The sequence below is a fragment of the Aristolochia californica genome, unplaced genomic scaffold (genome assembly GCF_029961685.1).
Source record: "Aristolochia californica isolate CCGP_79_NKW_82.1479 unplaced genomic scaffold, dmAriCali1.0.hap1 SCAF_4, whole genome shotgun sequence".
Taxonomy (NCBI): domain Eukaryota; kingdom Viridiplantae; phylum Streptophyta; class Magnoliopsida; order Piperales; family Aristolochiaceae; genus Aristolochia; species Aristolochia californica.
Window position 1 is genome coordinate 582,002 of NW_027182103.1, and position 18,157 is coordinate 600,158.

General features: G+C 38.4%; 3 protein-coding genes across 5 annotated transcripts; 1 reads left to right on the forward strand and 2 right to left on the reverse strand.

Moving 5' to 3' along the window:
* Positions 1–811: 811 nt before the first annotated feature.
* On the reverse strand, positions 812–2,334 carry LOC137962080 (U-box domain-containing protein 33-like). The gene is made up of 4 exons (XM_068808790.1): positions 2,091–2,334; positions 1,336–1,454; positions 1,110–1,234; positions 812–1,031 (listed from the first exon to the last, which is right to left on the reverse strand). Exons 1-4 carry the CDS (start codon positions 2,332–2,334, stop codon positions 812–814), a joined length of 708 nt encoding a protein of 235 aa, XP_068664891.1.
* A 2,645-nt stretch (positions 2,335–4,979) lies between these two features.
* On the forward strand, positions 4,980–10,067 carry LOC137962304 (ferric reduction oxidase 8, mitochondrial-like). Of its 3 annotated transcripts, XM_068809096.1 has the most exons (9): positions 4,980–5,159; positions 5,246–5,339; positions 5,519–5,704; positions 5,788–6,025; positions 6,163–6,490; positions 6,604–6,862; positions 6,944–7,647; positions 7,841–8,051; positions 9,563–10,067. In XM_068809096.1, the coding sequence occupies exons 1-8, from the start codon at positions 4,991–4,993 to the stop codon at positions 8,023–8,025; spliced, it is 2,163 nt and encodes a 720-aa protein (XP_068665197.1). In that variant the 5' UTR covers positions 4,980–4,990; the 3' UTR covers positions 8,026–8,051; positions 9,563–10,067. The 3 variants fall into 3 exon arrangements, with proteins under 3 accessions (XP_068665197.1, XP_068665195.1, XP_068665198.1); XM_068809094.1 differs by lacking the exon at positions 9,563–10,067 and having other exon boundaries at positions 7,841–8,290; XM_068809097.1 differs by lacking the exon at positions 9,563–10,067 and having other exon boundaries at positions 6,968–7,647; positions 7,841–8,290.
* On the reverse strand, positions 9,136–16,657 carry LOC137962081 (C2 and GRAM domain-containing protein At1g03370-like). The gene is made up of 9 exons (XM_068808792.1): positions 16,270–16,657; positions 14,409–15,662; positions 13,827–14,018; positions 13,476–13,759; positions 13,263–13,379; positions 12,442–12,704; positions 11,419–11,599; positions 9,948–10,220; positions 9,136–9,842 (listed from the first exon to the last, which is right to left on the reverse strand). The coding sequence occupies exons 1-9, from the start codon at positions 16,610–16,612 to the stop codon at positions 9,630–9,632; spliced, it is 3,120 nt and encodes a 1,039-aa protein (XP_068664893.1). The 5' UTR covers positions 16,613–16,657; the 3' UTR covers positions 9,136–9,629.
* Between the last annotated feature and the right edge of the window lie 1,500 nt (positions 16,658–18,157).

The window sequence follows — 18,157 nt, forward strand, 5'->3', positions numbered from 1 at the left end:
CTAAAAATAATGGTCCTAGTATTTCATCGATCGGTTCCACATTTTATTGAATCACCTATGGACTCAGATGACAAACAATTCGACTTATTAGTAAAACCCTAGCTCACAATATAATTAGTATGAATCATTATCAATCAATCTCACTCGAACCTGCATGGTAGGGTGATTCGAGTGTGAATCAATTGAACTCATTCTAATCTAAGGCTTTGAGCTAGTTCTAGAGATTCAAATCTGAGTCAACTTGAATTTCGAGGATCCCAAAGGTAACTACATAACTGTACCTTTTGTTACATCTCACTTGTTGCAAAAATTATTGAACTAATTCAAGCTAATGACTTCAAATGTTGTCGATTTCATACGATAGTTTACATTTTTATCATATCCACATGAAATAGCTACTAATTTTGGTGATTATTAAGTCCCAAATACTTCGACCATAGAGAATTAGAGTTATAAAAGCAACCCTAAACCCTAAACTAGAGTTCATAAAGATCAAGGTTTATTTCAACTAAACTAAGTTCATGATTAACCTTAGTTTGATGATGGAACAAAAAGAGGAAGTTGACTAAAAAACTTCATCAATTATTGTTTAAACTTAAATCAAACTTAAGAATTGGATGTTATAATTTATTTGGTAACTGTGGAAATGTGATTCTATTGAGGCAATAGAAATTGAAGTCCAACATATATTGCAGCTGAATATAATATTTCACAGCCACAAAACCATCCCTCACAGTAAAAGCTGTTGTGTTAGCAACAATTACTCCATGATTTGCTGATGGTGGAGCGGCAAATCTGAAACTAGTGGGAATCAGGTATCATCTACGTAGCATTTGCCTGAAAAGCAGACGCAATCCAAGAATTTTCTCTCTGGTTTTCGACTTGGTTTTGATGGCGGAGAAGATGATTCAGACCCGTGTACTGCTTCTTTATTTGCGACATTGCTACCACCACTGATTATGAACACCTCGCAAAAATCTGGTGCATTTTTGCGCACGAATTCGCTCTTCCCTGATCCCTTCCTCAACTTCCTGGTAAAACAATATCAAGATTGATTCTTTCCAGAGAAGGTTATTGAGTTATGAGAAAGTAGTAGCAGCAGCAGCAACCTGTGGGAGGATGAGGAGGATCTCTTCGTTCCCATCACGAGTCTGGTGATGTTAAGCACGGAAATGAGATCGACGATGGCTTTAGCAATCAGTTCACTCTCTATCAGCACCGTCTCCACCGTCACCTTCGGAAATTTGAGTTTTGGAAACAGAAACCGTAAAATCTCAGGAATGGAATTAAGAATTAATACTGGTTGTTCATGAATCAGTTTTGGTGTTGCTTTACCTTGGAATCAACACACAGGCGGATATATTTCTGCAAGATGTTTCTTCTTCGGACGTTCTCTTGGTTCACGTAGCTCTTCCATTTATCCACTCCCACTTGGTCCTTTGACAGCTTCCCAACTGCATCCACAATCCCCCCTCGCCTTCATTACCTTTCCATGCATCGATTCTAATGCTTCGGAACGTCCAATAAAGCATTTTAAATGATACACATTTGGCTAAATCGTGGATAGGGTGCCATTAACAAGCTGAAAGCTGCATGATTTGCAGCAGCACCAGCTGGTTTGGAGAAAATTTTCCCTCATATTAAAATGATTCATCTTGGACTAGCCTGGAAGGGGAGTATGAGTTTGAATTCCCAGTTCTGGTTTCTGGATATAATGAACTGAAAATTTTCAAACTTTTGTTTGATCTTCTCTGAGATTAAGCTATTGGGGATTCTTATCGTTTACGTCTTCTGTCTTGACCTGAATGGTACCATCCTTGATTAGAGAATTCTTCTCTCTAAATTTTTTCCTGCAGCTTCCAGTAAGAATCCTCCTAGGGTACTTAATTAGGGAACTACAGGTTGAATCTTTCAATTAAACGCAGTTCTTTTTTTAAATCTAAATTCAAAACTTATCTTCTGAAACCAAAATCCAAAGAAGTAGCAGGAGCAAAAACTTAGAACAGATGAAAGATGATATCTGAAAATTGGGTAATAATCACTGAACAGGAAAACAAACTTGTATGCTTAAGGAAAAGGTCCACATATACCTGGGGTAGGAATAAAATTAATGGGTGGACAGACAAAAATCAGAAAGACCCGGCTTCCCGGAAGAAGAGAATTCTGAAGAGCCCACTTCAGAGCATCCAAATCATCTCTCCCTACAGCCACATAGACGTCCTTGGCATCTCCACCAAAGCTTTTGCTCTCTTCGCCAATCTCTACAATCTCCGGAGACATCATAGCCCCCAACCCAAATCCATTATACATCATTTCTGCAGATTCCTTCTCCATCTCTCTCATCCGTATGTCAGCCCAACACTTAAAAAACAAAAGCAGCAATGGTGGGGGAGACTGGAAGGAAAGAGAGACGAAGAGAGAAAGGAATGTAAGAGCGGACAAGAAAGAAATGGTAGAGAGAGAAAGCAGCGAAGATGTCAAGGAGGCTTGGTCAAATTTTTGTGTTTTGCAGGAGACGTTGTTCTCAATGGGGGGGAAGATTCGTTTGTCAAAAGCACAGGAGGATTATGATACGACGCCATTCTTGTTTTCTCGCCTGTCACGTTTTGTCTCGTTCGTTTTTTTTTAAAATAGAAAATAATGAATATTTATTTATCAAATATATTTATAATATTACGAAATTGTATAGATATACCTCTTCAAATCTCACTTATACACAAGATAATCAAATATGTGGTATGGGACCTACTAATCATACAAATTGGAGGTCTCATAATTTAGCCTTTAAATTGATTATTCAATCTATATAACTCTTTTAAATAATTAATTAATTAGTCTCCCAGACTTCATCTATAATTCTAAACGGGTTGTGAGGTCAACACAGAGTCCACCCACCTCCAATGTCCAATGTTCGGGGAATCACTATTTTTGGCCACAAAGAGTGGGGCAATCATCTATCTATGAAATTGATAGAGATAAAGATAATGATAAATATAAATATAATAATAAAGATAAAGATAAATAGTGATTGAATTAGAGATAGACTCAAATTGTTGAGTTTTAATCACCTACAGTCTCTGTGTAATTCTATAAATAGTTTACACATGATCAACAATAATCACGGCAATATTATTTTTTATTCTTATATTCTACATAATATCAGAACTCTCGATCAATTAATCAGAACCAGTCTATCGTCACTGGAAATCCTTATCAAAAGCAGCCTCTGTCGTCACAGCCCACTACCACCACCCACTCCTAAACCTCTTCATCCCATTCAGATGATATGATTTTGTCTGCTCCAGCCGCCTCCAATGTCGTTGCTCTTCCTCATCTCTTCACTGGATGATGTAATTCCGTCCGCCTCAGCCGCTACTCTTCTACTGGACAATGTGATTTCGTCCGCCTCCCGTGCCATTGTTCTTCCTTGCTGCTGCTCTTCTCAGTCGCTACCAGTACCACTGCTCTCTCCAAACCACTTCCAAGAATACGTTTCCTCTTTTTGAATATCAAAATTGGACTCTCTTCTCAGAGCTCCATCTTGCGGGTACATGATAGAAATAAAGATAAAGATAATGATAAGATAAAGATAAAAGGTGATCGAATTAGAGACATGTTCAAATTGTAAAGTTGTAATCAACTATTGTCTTTATTGTAATTCTAAAATAGTATACACCTAATGAATGATAATCACCATAATATTATTCTTCATTCATATATTCTACAGAAAGATATAAGTACCGAACCAATACAACCCGAAAAGACTAGTCGATTAAGTGGGACTAAGGACTCCCACCCTGCCAGACCAAATCAAATCCAAAGACCAAACCAAAGTCCCATCAGGGATTCGAACATGGGGTGGAGTGTCAAATGCCCAAGTACCAAGCCATCTGGCTCCAACAGACTAGTTAATTAAGTGGGACCAAGGACCCATACTTACACCACTCCGCCAAATGCAAAGACCAAATCAAATCTAAACAAACCAAAGTCCCCTCGGGGATTCGAACATGGGGTGGAGTGTCAAATGCTAAGTACCAAACCATCCGCACCCAACAGACTAGTCTATTAAGGTGCGGAAAGTCAAATACTTAACACAGATCACCAACATATTTCAACATTCACTCGCAAACCAAACCCCCGAGTTTAACCCAGGACAAATTCCAAATACAAATACAAATGCAAAGTCCCGGTGCCAAACATGCAAACGCACGGGGATTCGAAGGCGGGACATGCGAAACCTGCTTTGATACCATGTAAGCACCTAACCAATACAACCCGAAAAGACTAATCGATTAAGTGGGACCAAGGACCCACACTTATAAAAGAGAATCTTCTCCACAGACAAATGGCTCAAGGTGGCCCTTGACAAAATCCACCCAAACTGACAAAAATCATGGCTTTTTAAAGTCTCCCCAAGAGTGATGGACCCCCAACCTTCCATGGAGGACTAGAGAGCCACCACCGAAAGGTATTGGAACTATTCTGATGGGTATTCATATCTTTTACGAATAATCCCCACTGAAGCCCGGATGACAGCTCTCTCCACTACCAAAATTTCATCTTCAATACAAGTCATGACGATCGATCAGTGCAAGCATCATCTTGGGTAACTACCATCTGATTTGCAGATGCACATCCGGCTGCTTTCTGTTCATATTTCTCAAAACCTTTATCCCACTTGAGGATGCAGCAGAATCTTCACAGAGTAATTGAATTATCCATTTGGCAGTTGGCAAAGAGAACCCATGATTGTCAGAGATCAGATTCAACACAGAGATAGTGGGTACAAAGTACCTAAACAGAAAACTCTTTCAGCGTCATGGAAGCTGGTCCCTCCACTTTGGCTCTCTGCATATATGACCTTGGGTGAAGATTACCTGATCTCAAAGTCATGGAAGCTGGTCCCCTCCACTTTGTTTCTTTGCATATATGAGCTCGGGTTGAAGCATTTTTCACTGCCAGTTGGGTGTTTGAGGAGAACTGAGCAAATATGGCAACTATTGCCACCTTTTCTTCTGTTGCTGCAACACTCAGGCTGTTGATGGTTTTGATACTCGGTGGCTGGGTCTGTGTTTGGGTCCTCCAGCCAACTGAATTATGGAAGAAATGGTGGCATGGAGCTGAAGACAAAGTAAGCTCTACCGTTTTCGGATACTACGGTATATAGCTTCTGCAAACCTCCCAGAATCCTCTGATGTCAGTTCTCTTTTGTCACCTGTTCTCATTATTCGTTTCATTCGTGAAGGTCTTCATTTCACCATTTTCTCGTTGCCAATCATTGTTCTAGCCATCCTTGGATTTGCCTATTTGCATTTCTTCAATCGGCTGCTGAGGAACAGGTAAGGTTATCCAGTTGAATGTAGTTCAATCTTCTCAAATAAATCAAAATCTCTCAAAAGATCCACTTGTATCTGCGTAAATTCTTCCTTGACTGGAATTACATTTTGTGGTTTTGGGAACTTCTGGGTTGTTTTGGTCTAACAATTCTTATTCTATCTGTAAATGAATCCATTGAAAGGCAACATATGATTTCTGTCTCCAAGTTCTCCGCTCCTATCATCCCCAGAAGCCCCCTTGGCGTGATATCTACGGCTGAGCTCTTGACTGCAGCATTATTCATCACGTTTCTTGCATGGACGTTCTACTCCAGACTTTCTGGTGACTTGGAGAAGATGATTCCTATCAAATCCTTGCGGTTAAACAAGTGGGTACTTGAATTCTAATCAATAACCAAGAACAACAATGTCTTACTCGGTCTATACTAAATAATCCATTAATCTGGTGCAGGTTGCAGTTCAGGGTTATGAAAGTAGGAACACGGCTTGGATCACTAGCAGAGGCTTGCCTGGTGCTGCTGCTTCTGCCTGTTTTAAGGAGATTGTCACTATTTCAACTTTTAGGTCTCCAGTTCGAAACCTCTGTAAGGTACCACATATGGGTGGGGAACACGATGATGCTCATTGCTACTTTTCATGGCTTGATCACCTTGATTGTTTGGAGTCTCAAACACAAGCTGAAATATGAGGTATTATTAGTTCAAGAGCTTGATTGCAGTTTGCTGTTTTCCATTAATGGAGTTCTCTGAGAGTAAAGGTTCACCAGAGTTCCGTCTGATTAATTTCTTTTTTAGTGACTACTGAAACTTCCATTTCTGTGAAACAGTTGGTTCACTGGCAAAAAACAGGTCGTGTGAACATTGCAGGGGCGATCACTCTTGTCATAGGTCTTATAATTTGGATCACATCAATTCCTCAAGTTAGAAGGAGAAAATTCGAGTTCTTCTACTACACTCACCATCTATACATACTCTTCCTAATATTCTTCCTGTTCCATGCTGGAGATCGCCACTTTTACACACTATTTGCAAGTGTTCTTCTTTTTGCTCTTGATAAAATCCTTCGGATTGTACAATCCACACAAGTAACTTCCATTATTTCAGCTCGACTGCTGCCCTGCAAAGCTGTGGAACTTACCTTCCCAAAACTCCCCAGTAAGCTTCTCAAACCTTTTGATGTAACCTGATCATTGATTTTTTATTGCAACTGATATACAATCGCTTTAGTTTCCTTTAAATTCTCCTAAAAAGCTGTTTTTTTTATGCAGATTTGAGTTACACTCCATCAAGTATTATCTTCATTAAGATATCAACTCTTTCGCGTTTGCAGTGGCACCCATTCAGTATCTGTTCTTGTTCTACTGTAGATAACAATAAAATTTCAGTGATCATCAAATCGCAAGGACAGTGGACAAATGACCTATACAATCTGATAGAGGCTCAGTTAGAATCAGATGGGGGTAAGAAGACATGTCTTCCCGTTGCAGTTGAAGGTCCCTATGGACCTCCTTCCATTTTCTACCAAAGGTACGATCCTCCAATCGTGTCTGTAGAAGAAATTCAGTTCGTGTACAATGTTTAGTACTTTACTGTAATGTGCCTAATCAGTCCCAATGAATTTCGTCAGAACAGGTATGACAGCCTACTTCTCATTGCTGGAGGGATTGGTATAACCCCTTTTCTGAGCATTTTACAAGAAGTTTCTGCCAGGAATAGCAATAACAAGAAGAAGTTGCGTACAAAGGTGCAGCTGATACACGTTGTGAAGAAGTGTCAGGACCTGAGTATGTTGAGCCCTGTTATTCCTCTGTTGCTAAACAAATCTGATGAGCAAAATTATATCAAGTTGCAAGCATATGTGACACAAGAAGAAAATACCGGTTCCACAGTGAGGGAGCTCTTGCAGGATCTCTCTCCAGGGCAGACGATTTTTTTGGACATAAAAAGTTCAAATTACACCATGGCCACACCTGAAAGCTTTCTACTACTGGCCGTCATCACAGGGATATCTTTGGTTATCTTCCTTATATCAAGTGGTTGTTTATACCATGGCTTTCTTGGTCAAGAAAAAAGAAACACCAAGAAGAAAAACCCATCATGGGTTAGTGATTTGCTACTGATATCATCGTTGCTTATCACAATAGTTTGTGCAACTATGCTGGCAATTTTCCTCACAAGGAGGAGAAAGAAGGAGATAGATAGTGTTCCTTTGGAACAAACCAAGGAAAAAACGGGGCCTCACTCTAAAGAAGCACAAGATTCTTCAATAGAAGAACATGAAATAAATTTCAAACAGAGGCCTAACTTTGAAGGTAATAAGCTTGCCTAAACATAAGAGTATATCAGATATCTAGCAATCCAAAGTTAGAATTGCAATACACAGAAACATGAAAATTGCATACCACGGGAACCCATAAATATTTTTGGTTTCTGCAGGATTATTTTCACATTCCAGCAAATCACCACTCTAGTTACTTACAATAATATTCTGGGATTTCTTGGCAGATGTCTTCTCTAAATTTCAGACTCAAACAGGCAGGATACATGTGGGAGTTCTTGTTTGTGGTCCGGAGTCCATGCAAGAATCAGTGGCAGCAGTCTGCAGGCGGTACAGTTCTTGCAATTTCAGGACAAATGCAAAGACAAAGAGAAGTTCATTCAGTTTTCATTCACTCAGCTTTGCACTCTAAAGTTCCTCAACAGATGCAGAAAATGGGTAAGAGGAATTTATTATAGTATATTGAACCTCCTGCATAGATGCATTTATAGTGTTAGAAAAGCTACTGAAGAGAATTTTGGTCTGATTTCATTACCATCTTGCTTTACATCTTTTACTATGCACCTAAACTGAATTTCATGTAGTTTTGTTATGTAGAACGAGAGATATAAGGTTTTTAAGTAATTTAAGTATGTAAGGGGCATATTTGTAATTTTTACCAAAATCGCTTGCTTAATAGGAGGGTCAGGTAGACTCCCAAGAGTCTCTTTCTCCCATTTTGCTTCTCCCCTCTTTCCTTCATATTTTCCATTTCTACATAAAGGTTTGGCAATTGACCACAATATATATATACACATATATATCTTGGGCAATCCTTAAAAATTTGAACTAAATTTAAAAAAGGATGGTTATAAACACAGGCAAGGATGCTCAATGAATAAGGAAACTCAGAAGTATTACAATTGTTCTTCACTCCATGTAAAACTAAACCAGATACTACTCACAGATAGATTCTAATTCCTATTCAAACTCCATTACCTTCCAAAGAAAACTACGCCTTCTGCCATTTGTAACCTTTGAATCTTCAAGTCTTGGACACAATTATGTTCTATGTACCTAAATCACTGGCTCGATCCCTTTGGTACATGCAAAAATTAGTGGTGGCCATCAAGCCCTTTTAATGCTAACTCCCTACAAAACACCATAAATACTCATTCCAAATAAAGTAAATACTCCATCTAAGACTAAAGCATACCCAGTCAACAATAAGTCTAACAAAATATCCTCAATAGTGAGTCCCAACAACACTCATCTTCCAAGAACTCTCCAAAAAATGGAGAATCATTGGTGTGATAATTTTGTATTCCGATATAGCATCAGCTCCTTGCTGTCATGCATTTAAAACAACTCTATAGATGATAAGGAGCTGCTTCTATCTAGCAAATAAAAGTTAAATTTTACACATTTGCAGTAATCAGATACTAATTTTGAGAACTTGTTGTCTTCAAAAAAGTTTTGAAATTTGGTTCTAACAGTACACTGTCAAATATAATTGAACAGTGGAATAAATTCTTGCCTGAACTATACATGCACATACAATTCATGATCTTGTATTTACAGTTCCTTTTTCCAGCTAAAACAACAAAATAAACCCAAAGGCAATATTATTCTGTCTCCTCGGACACCTGTAGGCTAAATTGACAAGAAATCAAGTGAAATTTACAGAACTGATATAAAATTTGAAAGGAATGCATAACACCAGCTTGGCTTCCTGCTTAAAACAGAATACCTCTTCGTCCAACTTGTAACCTTTAATGTATTTTTGCATTTTGATAGCCAAACAATCCGTTGACACTGTCCTGATCATGTCCTATCGCTTCTAGATTAATTACTTTAGATGGGTAGTTAAATTCGACTTGTACTCTGAGCCCACTGTTTTTTTTTTTTTTTTGAAATATTCTCTTAATCCACTGTTAAGCATATTAATTTGCTGAGCTCACTTTTGCCAGCTGTCTTGGCTGTTGGTCTTGGCAACAAGTCACCATTGAACACAAAAGACTCTTTTGAAACCATTTCTCATCTAGCAGCATCTTTTGGGGCTGGCAGAAGAGTTTCCTTCTCAAGAAGTTCAAAGATCTCCTTCAAGCGATTTGTGAACTTCTTAAAAATATTCTTGCTGATCCTCTCCTTGAATTTGGTACGTTTAATCCATTCAATTCCCACATAAACATCACATTGGCTCATATTGGGAACTGAAGTAGAGGCTGTAACATTGTATCTCAAGTGGACCTGCAGACAAATTATGGTAAAGTTCGTGTCAGAGCTTCCATTGAAGACTAGTACAGCTTAATTCTTGCGCAACGAAAAAAAAACTGATAACCTTGGCATACATACTTTGAAATGGTCACCAAATGGAACTTCATGAAGGGTCATTATCTCAGAGATTATCCACCCATTCTCATCTCGTGCAGGAGTTTTTTGCTGGGTGCTAGTAACTTCCCCTCCAAACATAGAAACATAAAGGTTAAATCTGTAACTCACATCTCTCTCCCATTTATCAGGTTTAATTGATTCCCATGGGTTTGCATTAAAACAGAGACAGCCAGCTCTTTCCATTATTTTCTGTTCCAGTGTACCCCCATTAAACAACTCCATAACAGAAGTCATCTGCACATAGAATTAAAGACTTCAATAAAAGAACATTATTAGAAAAGGACGAGTTGTCCAAATTTTGTCAGTTTTTTTCATATTTCAGCTTCAAAAAAAAAGCCCAGTGATTATCAACATGTAGCATGATTTAATGATTCAAAAATTAATTCATGAGCACAAATATATGAAGATCTAGTAAATATATACACTACTGCAGTTTTCTACTCATAATCTGAAACTTATTCCAAGTATGCAAAGTCAGAAACAAATCAGGTTTACAGTTAGACCTGGAGGTGGATCATGTATCTAATTGCAGTAGTCCAAAAGCACATTATGAAAAGTAAAAACTTAAAAAAAAAAAAAAAAAAAAAACCACTATCTAACCTCAACAGAAAATGAAAGAGTAAAAACAGAATTAATTGCAGTACCAGTAACAAGGTTGGTAATATATGGTATCATAAAAAATAAAAAATAAAAAATAAAAAGAAGCAAGATCAGAGTTGCTTTGAGATATTGAACAAACTGAGTAGTCCTTCCAAATTGAATATAAGTTTCATTAACTGCAATCTGGAGAAAACATAGATGTTCCTGACATAGTGTTGTAAGTGCGTTTGTTAACTTATAAGATAGCCATGCAATTTTGACTGCCCCATATAAGTTATTAAATGAGAAGACAGTATATAACTTGTAACACCTAATCTGAGAAAATAAAAAAGATACCTAAATGCTAACTAGGAGGTCCATTATATGACTTACACAAGGTTAGTGGTTCAAAAGCAGCATTCCATAGCTGGTTATAGATTCTTTAAAACATGTCCTACACCCTCTTCTTTTTGGTTCCTCTAAGACATTGACATTACCAATGACCAAAGAATTCTCTCTTCCTTGATCAGTGCAAGAAAAATGACAAAGAAAAAGAGTCTCATTAAAGTTCCACTGGAACTACATTGAGATGCCTTAGTCCACACAAAAATCTCTAGTCCATCATCTCTTCATCACGTGAGTAGAAAAAGTACATCCTTGGTTAACACCTCAACAAGATTATAAATAAATAACACTTCCAGTGTCAATCAAGATTCTTCCAACAAATGTTATGCAGATCACATGAAGAATACCATTAAAAGAAAATTTAGGCTATCAATATGGCTAAAAGCCTATCTAATATTGAAAATTCAATACGAAAAGGATTGACAGAAAAAGAATGAAAAACACTTACACCAACAGGAATATCAGCAGAAAAGATCTTTGACATATCTGAATCAACATCTTCAGCAGAAACAAAGGATCCATTATCTTCATTTTCACTATATTTTCCATCTTCATCCTGCAAATCCTCAACTAACTGGGCTCTCTGCTCAGGGCTTAATGTTTTTGTTCTCCATAGTGCCATGATAGTCCTATTTAATGTTTCAACAGTTCAGTTTTTTAATAAAATTTCAACAGTTCAGTTCAAACACAGTTCAATGCAAAAGATATTTTCTACCAAGGAACAATAAAATAAAATAAAAAGAAGGATCACATTTTTTACAATTTTTTGAAGTTAATAAGGGGAAAGGTACATTTATTATAATCTTTTAAAACCATTTATTATAATTTTACCATTATTCCTTATGAGGTGGAGTTAAGGCGGCCCTCTAGGATCTGGTAGTTCTTTTCTAGCAGATTTCTCCAAACCCTCATTGTTGAGGGGGGCTCCAAGGTGGTTATTAGTTGGAACTCGAGGAAAAAAAAATCTCCCTAGGAATTTTATACATTTATTGATGAGATAGTGGACATTTACATTACTTTCAGCGTCACATGGTCCCACACCCATGGGAATACCTATGGGGTGGCAGATTCTTTAGCTAGGGAGGATGCCATCCGGCTACAACTCATTATTGGCACTTCTCTTCCTCCTTCAGCTTTTTGGTTGATGTTGTTGTATTTCTTTATTATCTTAGCTGTATTTTCTCCTTAGGACCTTTTTTTTATGATCCTTTTTTCATTACTATCAAAAACAAAAACTAAAAGTCTAAATTGAAAGGAATCCCTATGAAACACTTGAAGATTTTAAATTGAAGTTTCCCAAGCAAGAATACATAGCCTTTGAAATACTGGTCCAGCCCAATTTATTGAAGAAGGAATAAATATTCCTCGGTGTTGCTGAACTCACTGCTACCATAATAAGAAATAGAAAATAGTAAATCAAATAAACTGAAAAAAAAAATCTTAAAGCTTCAGAAAGGCATCATTATTGTACCGATTAGCTGCTCCAAATGAAGCAAATGACTGAAAGTGGAATCTTAGACGCCCATCTTCATCTTGAGACTTTGCCGCATGCCTGGCATCCAGTCCTCGATCCTTACGCAGAATAATAAGAAGTGATGGTTTACCAACTGATGCCAAGGAAGGAGGAACCACTTGAATATCATCAATATCTTCCCAGAGGAAAAAAAACTTTGTTTTATTCCAGAACAAGTTTGCGTAAAACCCAATTATTCTGGCAGATAGGAAAAGCCGTCCCTGCATGAACAACTTCATTCTTTTCATTGCAGAAAGAGAAAGAAGCAGGCCTAAAACTATGGGACCAAGAGAAAAGTAAAAGAAGTCCTTGAATAACAAACTCAATCCTATACTTTCTTTCTTTCTTTCAATTTTTCTTGAGCCAGGAGAAAGCTATACTTTGGAAAAGAGAGCAGTAAATGCACTCCTATGGAGAAGAAAGGAAAGGAAAAGAAAGCCTATTGTTTCTTTCAGGCACAAACATCAGCCTGGAAAATTTAAATTTTCGGTCCAGCCATCGGCTGCCAAGTTATCTGTACTCTACTAACATTTTAACTCTTGCATAATTTATCACAAACCTAATTCATGCAAATGCAGGTTACCCTAAACAAAATCCACCTAAATCTGCAGAAAAAGTATGATGGTTGTCAGAGAATCTGAACTTAGCCTTAATTTCAACTCTTCCTTTGAAGAGTTGCTCGCTTATCTAGTTCTTCTTCTAAAAAAGTACATGATGAATAAAACCATATGGACGGCAAATACTGCGTTAGTGCCAATGGTAGTAGAAGCAAAAATAACCTGCAGAGGTAATTTCCGCTTCAAATAGCATGAGAAATCCTTGACAAGAAATTCTTCTGGCGGGAGCCCAAACAGCTTCTGAAACACCAAATTCCTATGAGGGGATCGCATATTCAACTGCAAATCACACAATACAGTCAGTGTTTTTAGTTCATATCCAAAAAACTGAAAATAAGCACTATCTCTTTGTTCATCTTTCTTAGATTCACTTACCTTATTCCCAACTTCCTTTTCCATCTTTGTTAAGTATCCTTTGATGGTTTCAACTCCATTGTTATTGTCCAAGAAAATTCTCAAGTGTACCTTCGCCTGAGATGCCTGAGCCAGTTTTCCTTTTAACGGAATCCACATGTCAGCCATCTCTGCAGATGTTTGCTTTAAAAAGTTGATCTCGGCATGTCCAAGAGAACCATCCTGGTCAAAAGGACCATCAAAATCAAAAACTTCAATATCCAGGACAGATGGTGGCTCTTCCATAGCATCGAACTCCAGAATTTCTGCATATTTCATTTGTACATTTAATAGCAGCTCATATTTGAGAAAGTCAGACTCATAATTTCTTACCATTCCACTGTGGATTTGATGTTTGAAGTTTGACTGAGCTTGTTCTAATTTTACCGTTGCAAGTAAAAACCACATAAGGATCTGGCTGATCTGGATGTCCAGCAGAATCAACAGATGTCAATTTTTCTCCTTCAATCAGAGCTACAGTAAGCAACCATCCATCACCCTGTGCTTTAACTCCATGATCACTTCCTGTGGAAGGGACCACAGTAGACAATGAGAAAAGCATCTATTGAGCAACAATCTTATTGCAGAAAAAGAAAAACCTGAATAAACCCTGCAATAAACAATGCATCTTGTAGGACACATATATGTTGGGCTCCACATAAAAAAAGATGATAGTCGAGCTTACATTACTAACCTATACATGGATTCTAATCATCCCCACTGGTGACTGTTGTCCGCCCAACCATGGTGAAGAATCACACGAGGGTCATAAGTACACAAATCCACATGTACAGTATGAAAGCAAATTTACCCTATATAATGTGGATCACATGAAAACTATCTCATGGTAGATATGGAAGCAAAAAATTTTAGTGCTGACAGCTAGAGATCTCACTTGGTAATAAATAGATTTACCTCTCTGAACTCTGGCCTGTACAAAACGTGAAATCATATTAAAGACACGCTCCACTTGGAGTACCAAAATTGCACAGGTGAACACCTCTCCAAAATTGTCAGGTAAGTCCAGACCATTAAATTCCAGTCCTTGGATAGTCCTAGGACCTGATATGAGAATATGCAACGTGACATACAAACACATCAGAAGGGTGGAAACAACTGTAAGATTCCAAAAATACCGAACTGCCAAATCCCAATCTGATTGGTGCTCCATTTGCACCGATTCCAACATCTGATTTTTATCCACTTGAAGCTCTGAAGGTTCAACAAGTTTAACATTCTGGGCCAACAAGTCTGCAAACACTTCAAAGCCTTCCTTAATACCTTGCCTTGCTCCACTTTCTATCATGCCTTTCATCATTGTGCTTTGATGAAAATTCAAATTCCACGATATGAATAGATGAGAAGACTCCTCCCCTGAAGGCAACTCTGGCCCAGGAGTGATTTTGTACAGTAACTCAATCTTGAAACAGTTACCGTATGGGACATCTGGTGTGCTAACAGATGCCAAAACTGCAAATTCCTTTCCATCTGCTTTAAGATACATTTGATCCTCGAAGCCTTTCACAGCCTTAATTAACTTAGAAGCTGCTTTTATGTAGGTAAGCTCTCGTTTTAAAGGGGGATTCTCCCCACAAGCCCATTTCCATGCACCAATTTGTCTATCAGTCGTCCCTTGCCTTTCAGCAATATCCTTTGCAAACTGTGAATTAGGTTCAAAGAGTAGCTTGTTCATATCCTTTGGCAAAATCCTGTAAATATGATCAATAAGCACCCCTCCTTGCAAATTCTCTGGTATGTCCTGTCCCTCCTCTCTTGACTGAAGAGTTTCAAGCATATCTTCAAAGTTAGGGCCTGATATTGGATCATTTATACTACTCTCGTACTCAGAGAACGAATTGGATAACTCTGATGAATCCTGGTCTGTTGAAGCAAGCAACGGTTCATGAGAGCTTTCTGTGGCCTCATTCTTATTAAGAAGTCTCTGCACAAAACGCCCTGCCATAGTTTGTACTGATTGTTTATCCTCCTGAGCAGGGGTTTGCTTTTCTAGGGCCATCATCTTTTGTGACGGATTTGTACAAGCAATAATTTCACGAGATGCTACAGCCATGTTTGCACTGTTGGCAGGAGCCCCAAATGAGAGGGGAGGACGAGAGGCTGGCTCAGTGTGGCCTCTCTCGTGCACAGACATTGTGAGAAGAACCTTTCCTGCAGTGGCCAAGAATAGCAATAGTAGTCAGATAGAAAATGAATAAATAACAAATCATGAAACTCTCATTAGAGGGTAAGGTTTTTGTTGTTTCTCAGTCCTAAATCTCAAGAGACAACTGCATGATCAAATCTCTCAACATGATAAAAGACTTCTTGCCGCACAAACTATTCAAGTCCATATCCAACCATCCAAGTTGTGATACTGCATTCCCCTTCCAATCTCAGAAGGTTGGTTGAAAAAAAGCAGCTGATCGCAAATTAATTCCATTGAACAACGTGATGAAATGTGTTCCGTAAAACACCCAAAAAACATGCGTGCAATATCGATCATTTATAAGGGTCATGCAAGACAGCCAAGAATTCGAACGCTTCCATTCCAAGATTAAAAAGAAAACGGTTGAAGAAGAACAAACAAGAAAGCAGACACTGCTGCCCCCTTTGACAAGAAGACGAACGGCATTCCAAGTACGGCCAAAGAGTAATGTTTCTTCTGAAAAGAGAGATGATCAAGACTAACAAACTCGTATACGAGAACTCAAAAAAGAACATTACATTCAGAAGATCTTAAAGCATAAACCAATAGCTAACAAGAGATGGAAGGTACCATAGCACTTGGCCTTGTTGGATTTACCACCCTTGGGCTGCAAGGAGAACCAAGTCGGCGCCAAAATGTGCCTCTCCTCGTCAAAAACCACCCAAACCGGAACCCTAACCACACCCACACAAGGCGCCTTCCCATCCCCAGCAAAACAAGAAACAACAAGCTTCTCCCCCATATCACAAACCCGGAAAATAAACTCTTCGTTCCAGTGAACATTTCCCTCCACCGGCTTCGCCATCCGCGTCCGAGCCTTGCACTTGCCCAACTTCACCTTTGTCGAAACCTCCACGCAAGAATCCTTCACCTGCAAGTCTTGCGCCTCCAAGACGTGAACGCAGAGCCTCATTTCGATAACCCGACGTGGAGAACATGCAGAGGGGAATGCAGAGGGGAAAGGGTGGAAGAGAAGGGAGGGGGCGAGGAAGGGAGAGGGGCGGAGAAGATTTCGGAGAGGGGAGGGTGGGAAGAGAAGAGACAGGAGAGGGATGCATGTGGGAGGACGTGGAGAGAGGAGGAGGGGACACGAAGGTCTATAGCGCGAAGGAGAGAGGACGAGCATAGTGAGAGAGAAGAAGAAGAAGAAGAAAGTGTCCAAAGAATTGAATCTCTCGTTAGAAGACTAACGGTTTTGACCGAATGGGCAAATGCGACGCGCTTTGGCGGTTCGGCTCGGATTCGGAGGCGGCCACAGACGGCCCACTGCCCCCTACCTCTTCTCTCTCTCGGCCCAATTCCAGTCGCCTAAACTTTCCAATTTTACTTATTATATAACAAAAAATTATTATCTTCTCTGCCACTTTGTGTGTACACCTCATCAATGATAATCACAGCAAATATTAGAAGCGTCCACATCCCCCATCCTCTTAGTTCAAAATGTCACGAACCATCTCCATAGTCCTTATTGAAAGGGTAAGTGGGTTTCATTGCAAGATATAGAACACAACACATCCCTTCCCCCTCCCCCTTTTCCCCTTTAGGTTTTGTTTGAAACCGATGGAAAAGAATAAAATAAAATAAAATGAGAATTTGACCATTATTATTTCCAAAAACTTTGGTGAAAAGGAGAATTTGATCATTATCTCATTTTCACTAAAGTTTTTGAAAATAATAATGGTCAAATTCTTATTTTCTTTTCTAGAAGTTCCAAATAGACCTTAAAGGCACAAATCGTCTAAGGATTATCGACAATTCTTATTTAGCAAATGAAGGATGAGTGTTGGACACATGACATGTGGGCCAATTGAACAAAACAAAGAGACTCAAATGGATGAGGAAGGCATCACTTCAACCAACCCAGTTTCATTCATGTGCATTTACTTCTTCTTTCTTCTTCTTCTTCCTTGTTTTTGGTTTTTTGTGGTTATTCTTCTATACTTTATTGTCTTCTAAGGAGACAAAAGTGGATAAACCCATTCAAGGCCTTGAAAAGACCCTATAAACTTAGATAGAGTCAGTTGATACTATCTAAGAAGAATTATGTGGTTATACTCAATGCTAAATATCATTATTAAATGTCAATTAAGAAAACCCTACTTTTATTTGTCGTAATTTAACATTTTTTTAGTTATATTTGGGGCAAGTCAAGTTGGATTTTCGAGTCGGTGATTTGGTTCAGGAGGTCTAACTCATTCCGAGTTCTATCTAACCACGATTGAAACTCTAACACCATATTTTGCTAAATTGATTCAAATTTTAGGACCCTAATATGAAATTATAAACTTATAAACGAAACCCACAATTAACTAGTAATCAATAATGAAATTATCCATTATGAAACCATTACCTTGATTAAAAAAAATTGATGGAAAACTATTTTTTAGAATTTTAGGTATTTGATGTGATGCAAATCCTTTGGGATTGTTTTTTAAAGAACTTGGAAAGAACAAGTTGA

Coding starts and splice junctions, on each gene's coding strand:
- LOC137962080 (XM_068808790.1), bottom strand. CDS start 2,334: ATGGAGAAGGAATCTGCAGAAATGATGTATAATGGATTTGGGTTGGGG. Junction 1,455..2,090: donor TAATTTTATTCCTACCCCAG/GTATATGTGGAC, acceptor TTGTGGATGCAG/TTGGGAAGCTGTCAAAGGAC. Junction 1,235..1,335: donor GCCTGTGTGTTGATTCCAAG/GTAAAGCAACAC, acceptor AAATTTCCGAAG/GTGACGGTGGAGACGGTGCT.
- LOC137962081 (XM_068808792.1), bottom strand. CDS start 16,612: ATGAGGCTCTGCGTTCACGTCTTGGAGGCGCAAGACTTGCAGGTGAAG. Junction 15,663..16,269: donor CAACAAGGCCAAGTGCTATG/GTACCTTCCATC, acceptor TGGCCACTGCAG/GAAAGGTTCTTCTCACAATG. Junction 13,760..13,826: donor ATCAAATCCACAGTGGAATG/GTAAGAAATTAT, acceptor TGAAATATGCAG/AAATTCTGGAGTTCGATGCT.
- LOC137962304 (XM_068809096.1), top strand. CDS start 4,991: ATGGCAACTATTGCCACCTTTTCTTCTGTTGCTGCAACACTCAGGCTG. Junction 5,340..5,518: donor AATCGGCTGCTGAGGAACAG/GTAAGGTTATCC, acceptor ATCCATTGAAAG/GCAACATATGATTTCTGTCT. Junction 6,026..6,162: donor AACACAAGCTGAAATATGAG/GTATTATTAGTT, acceptor TCTGTGAAACAG/TTGGTTCACTGGCAAAAAAC.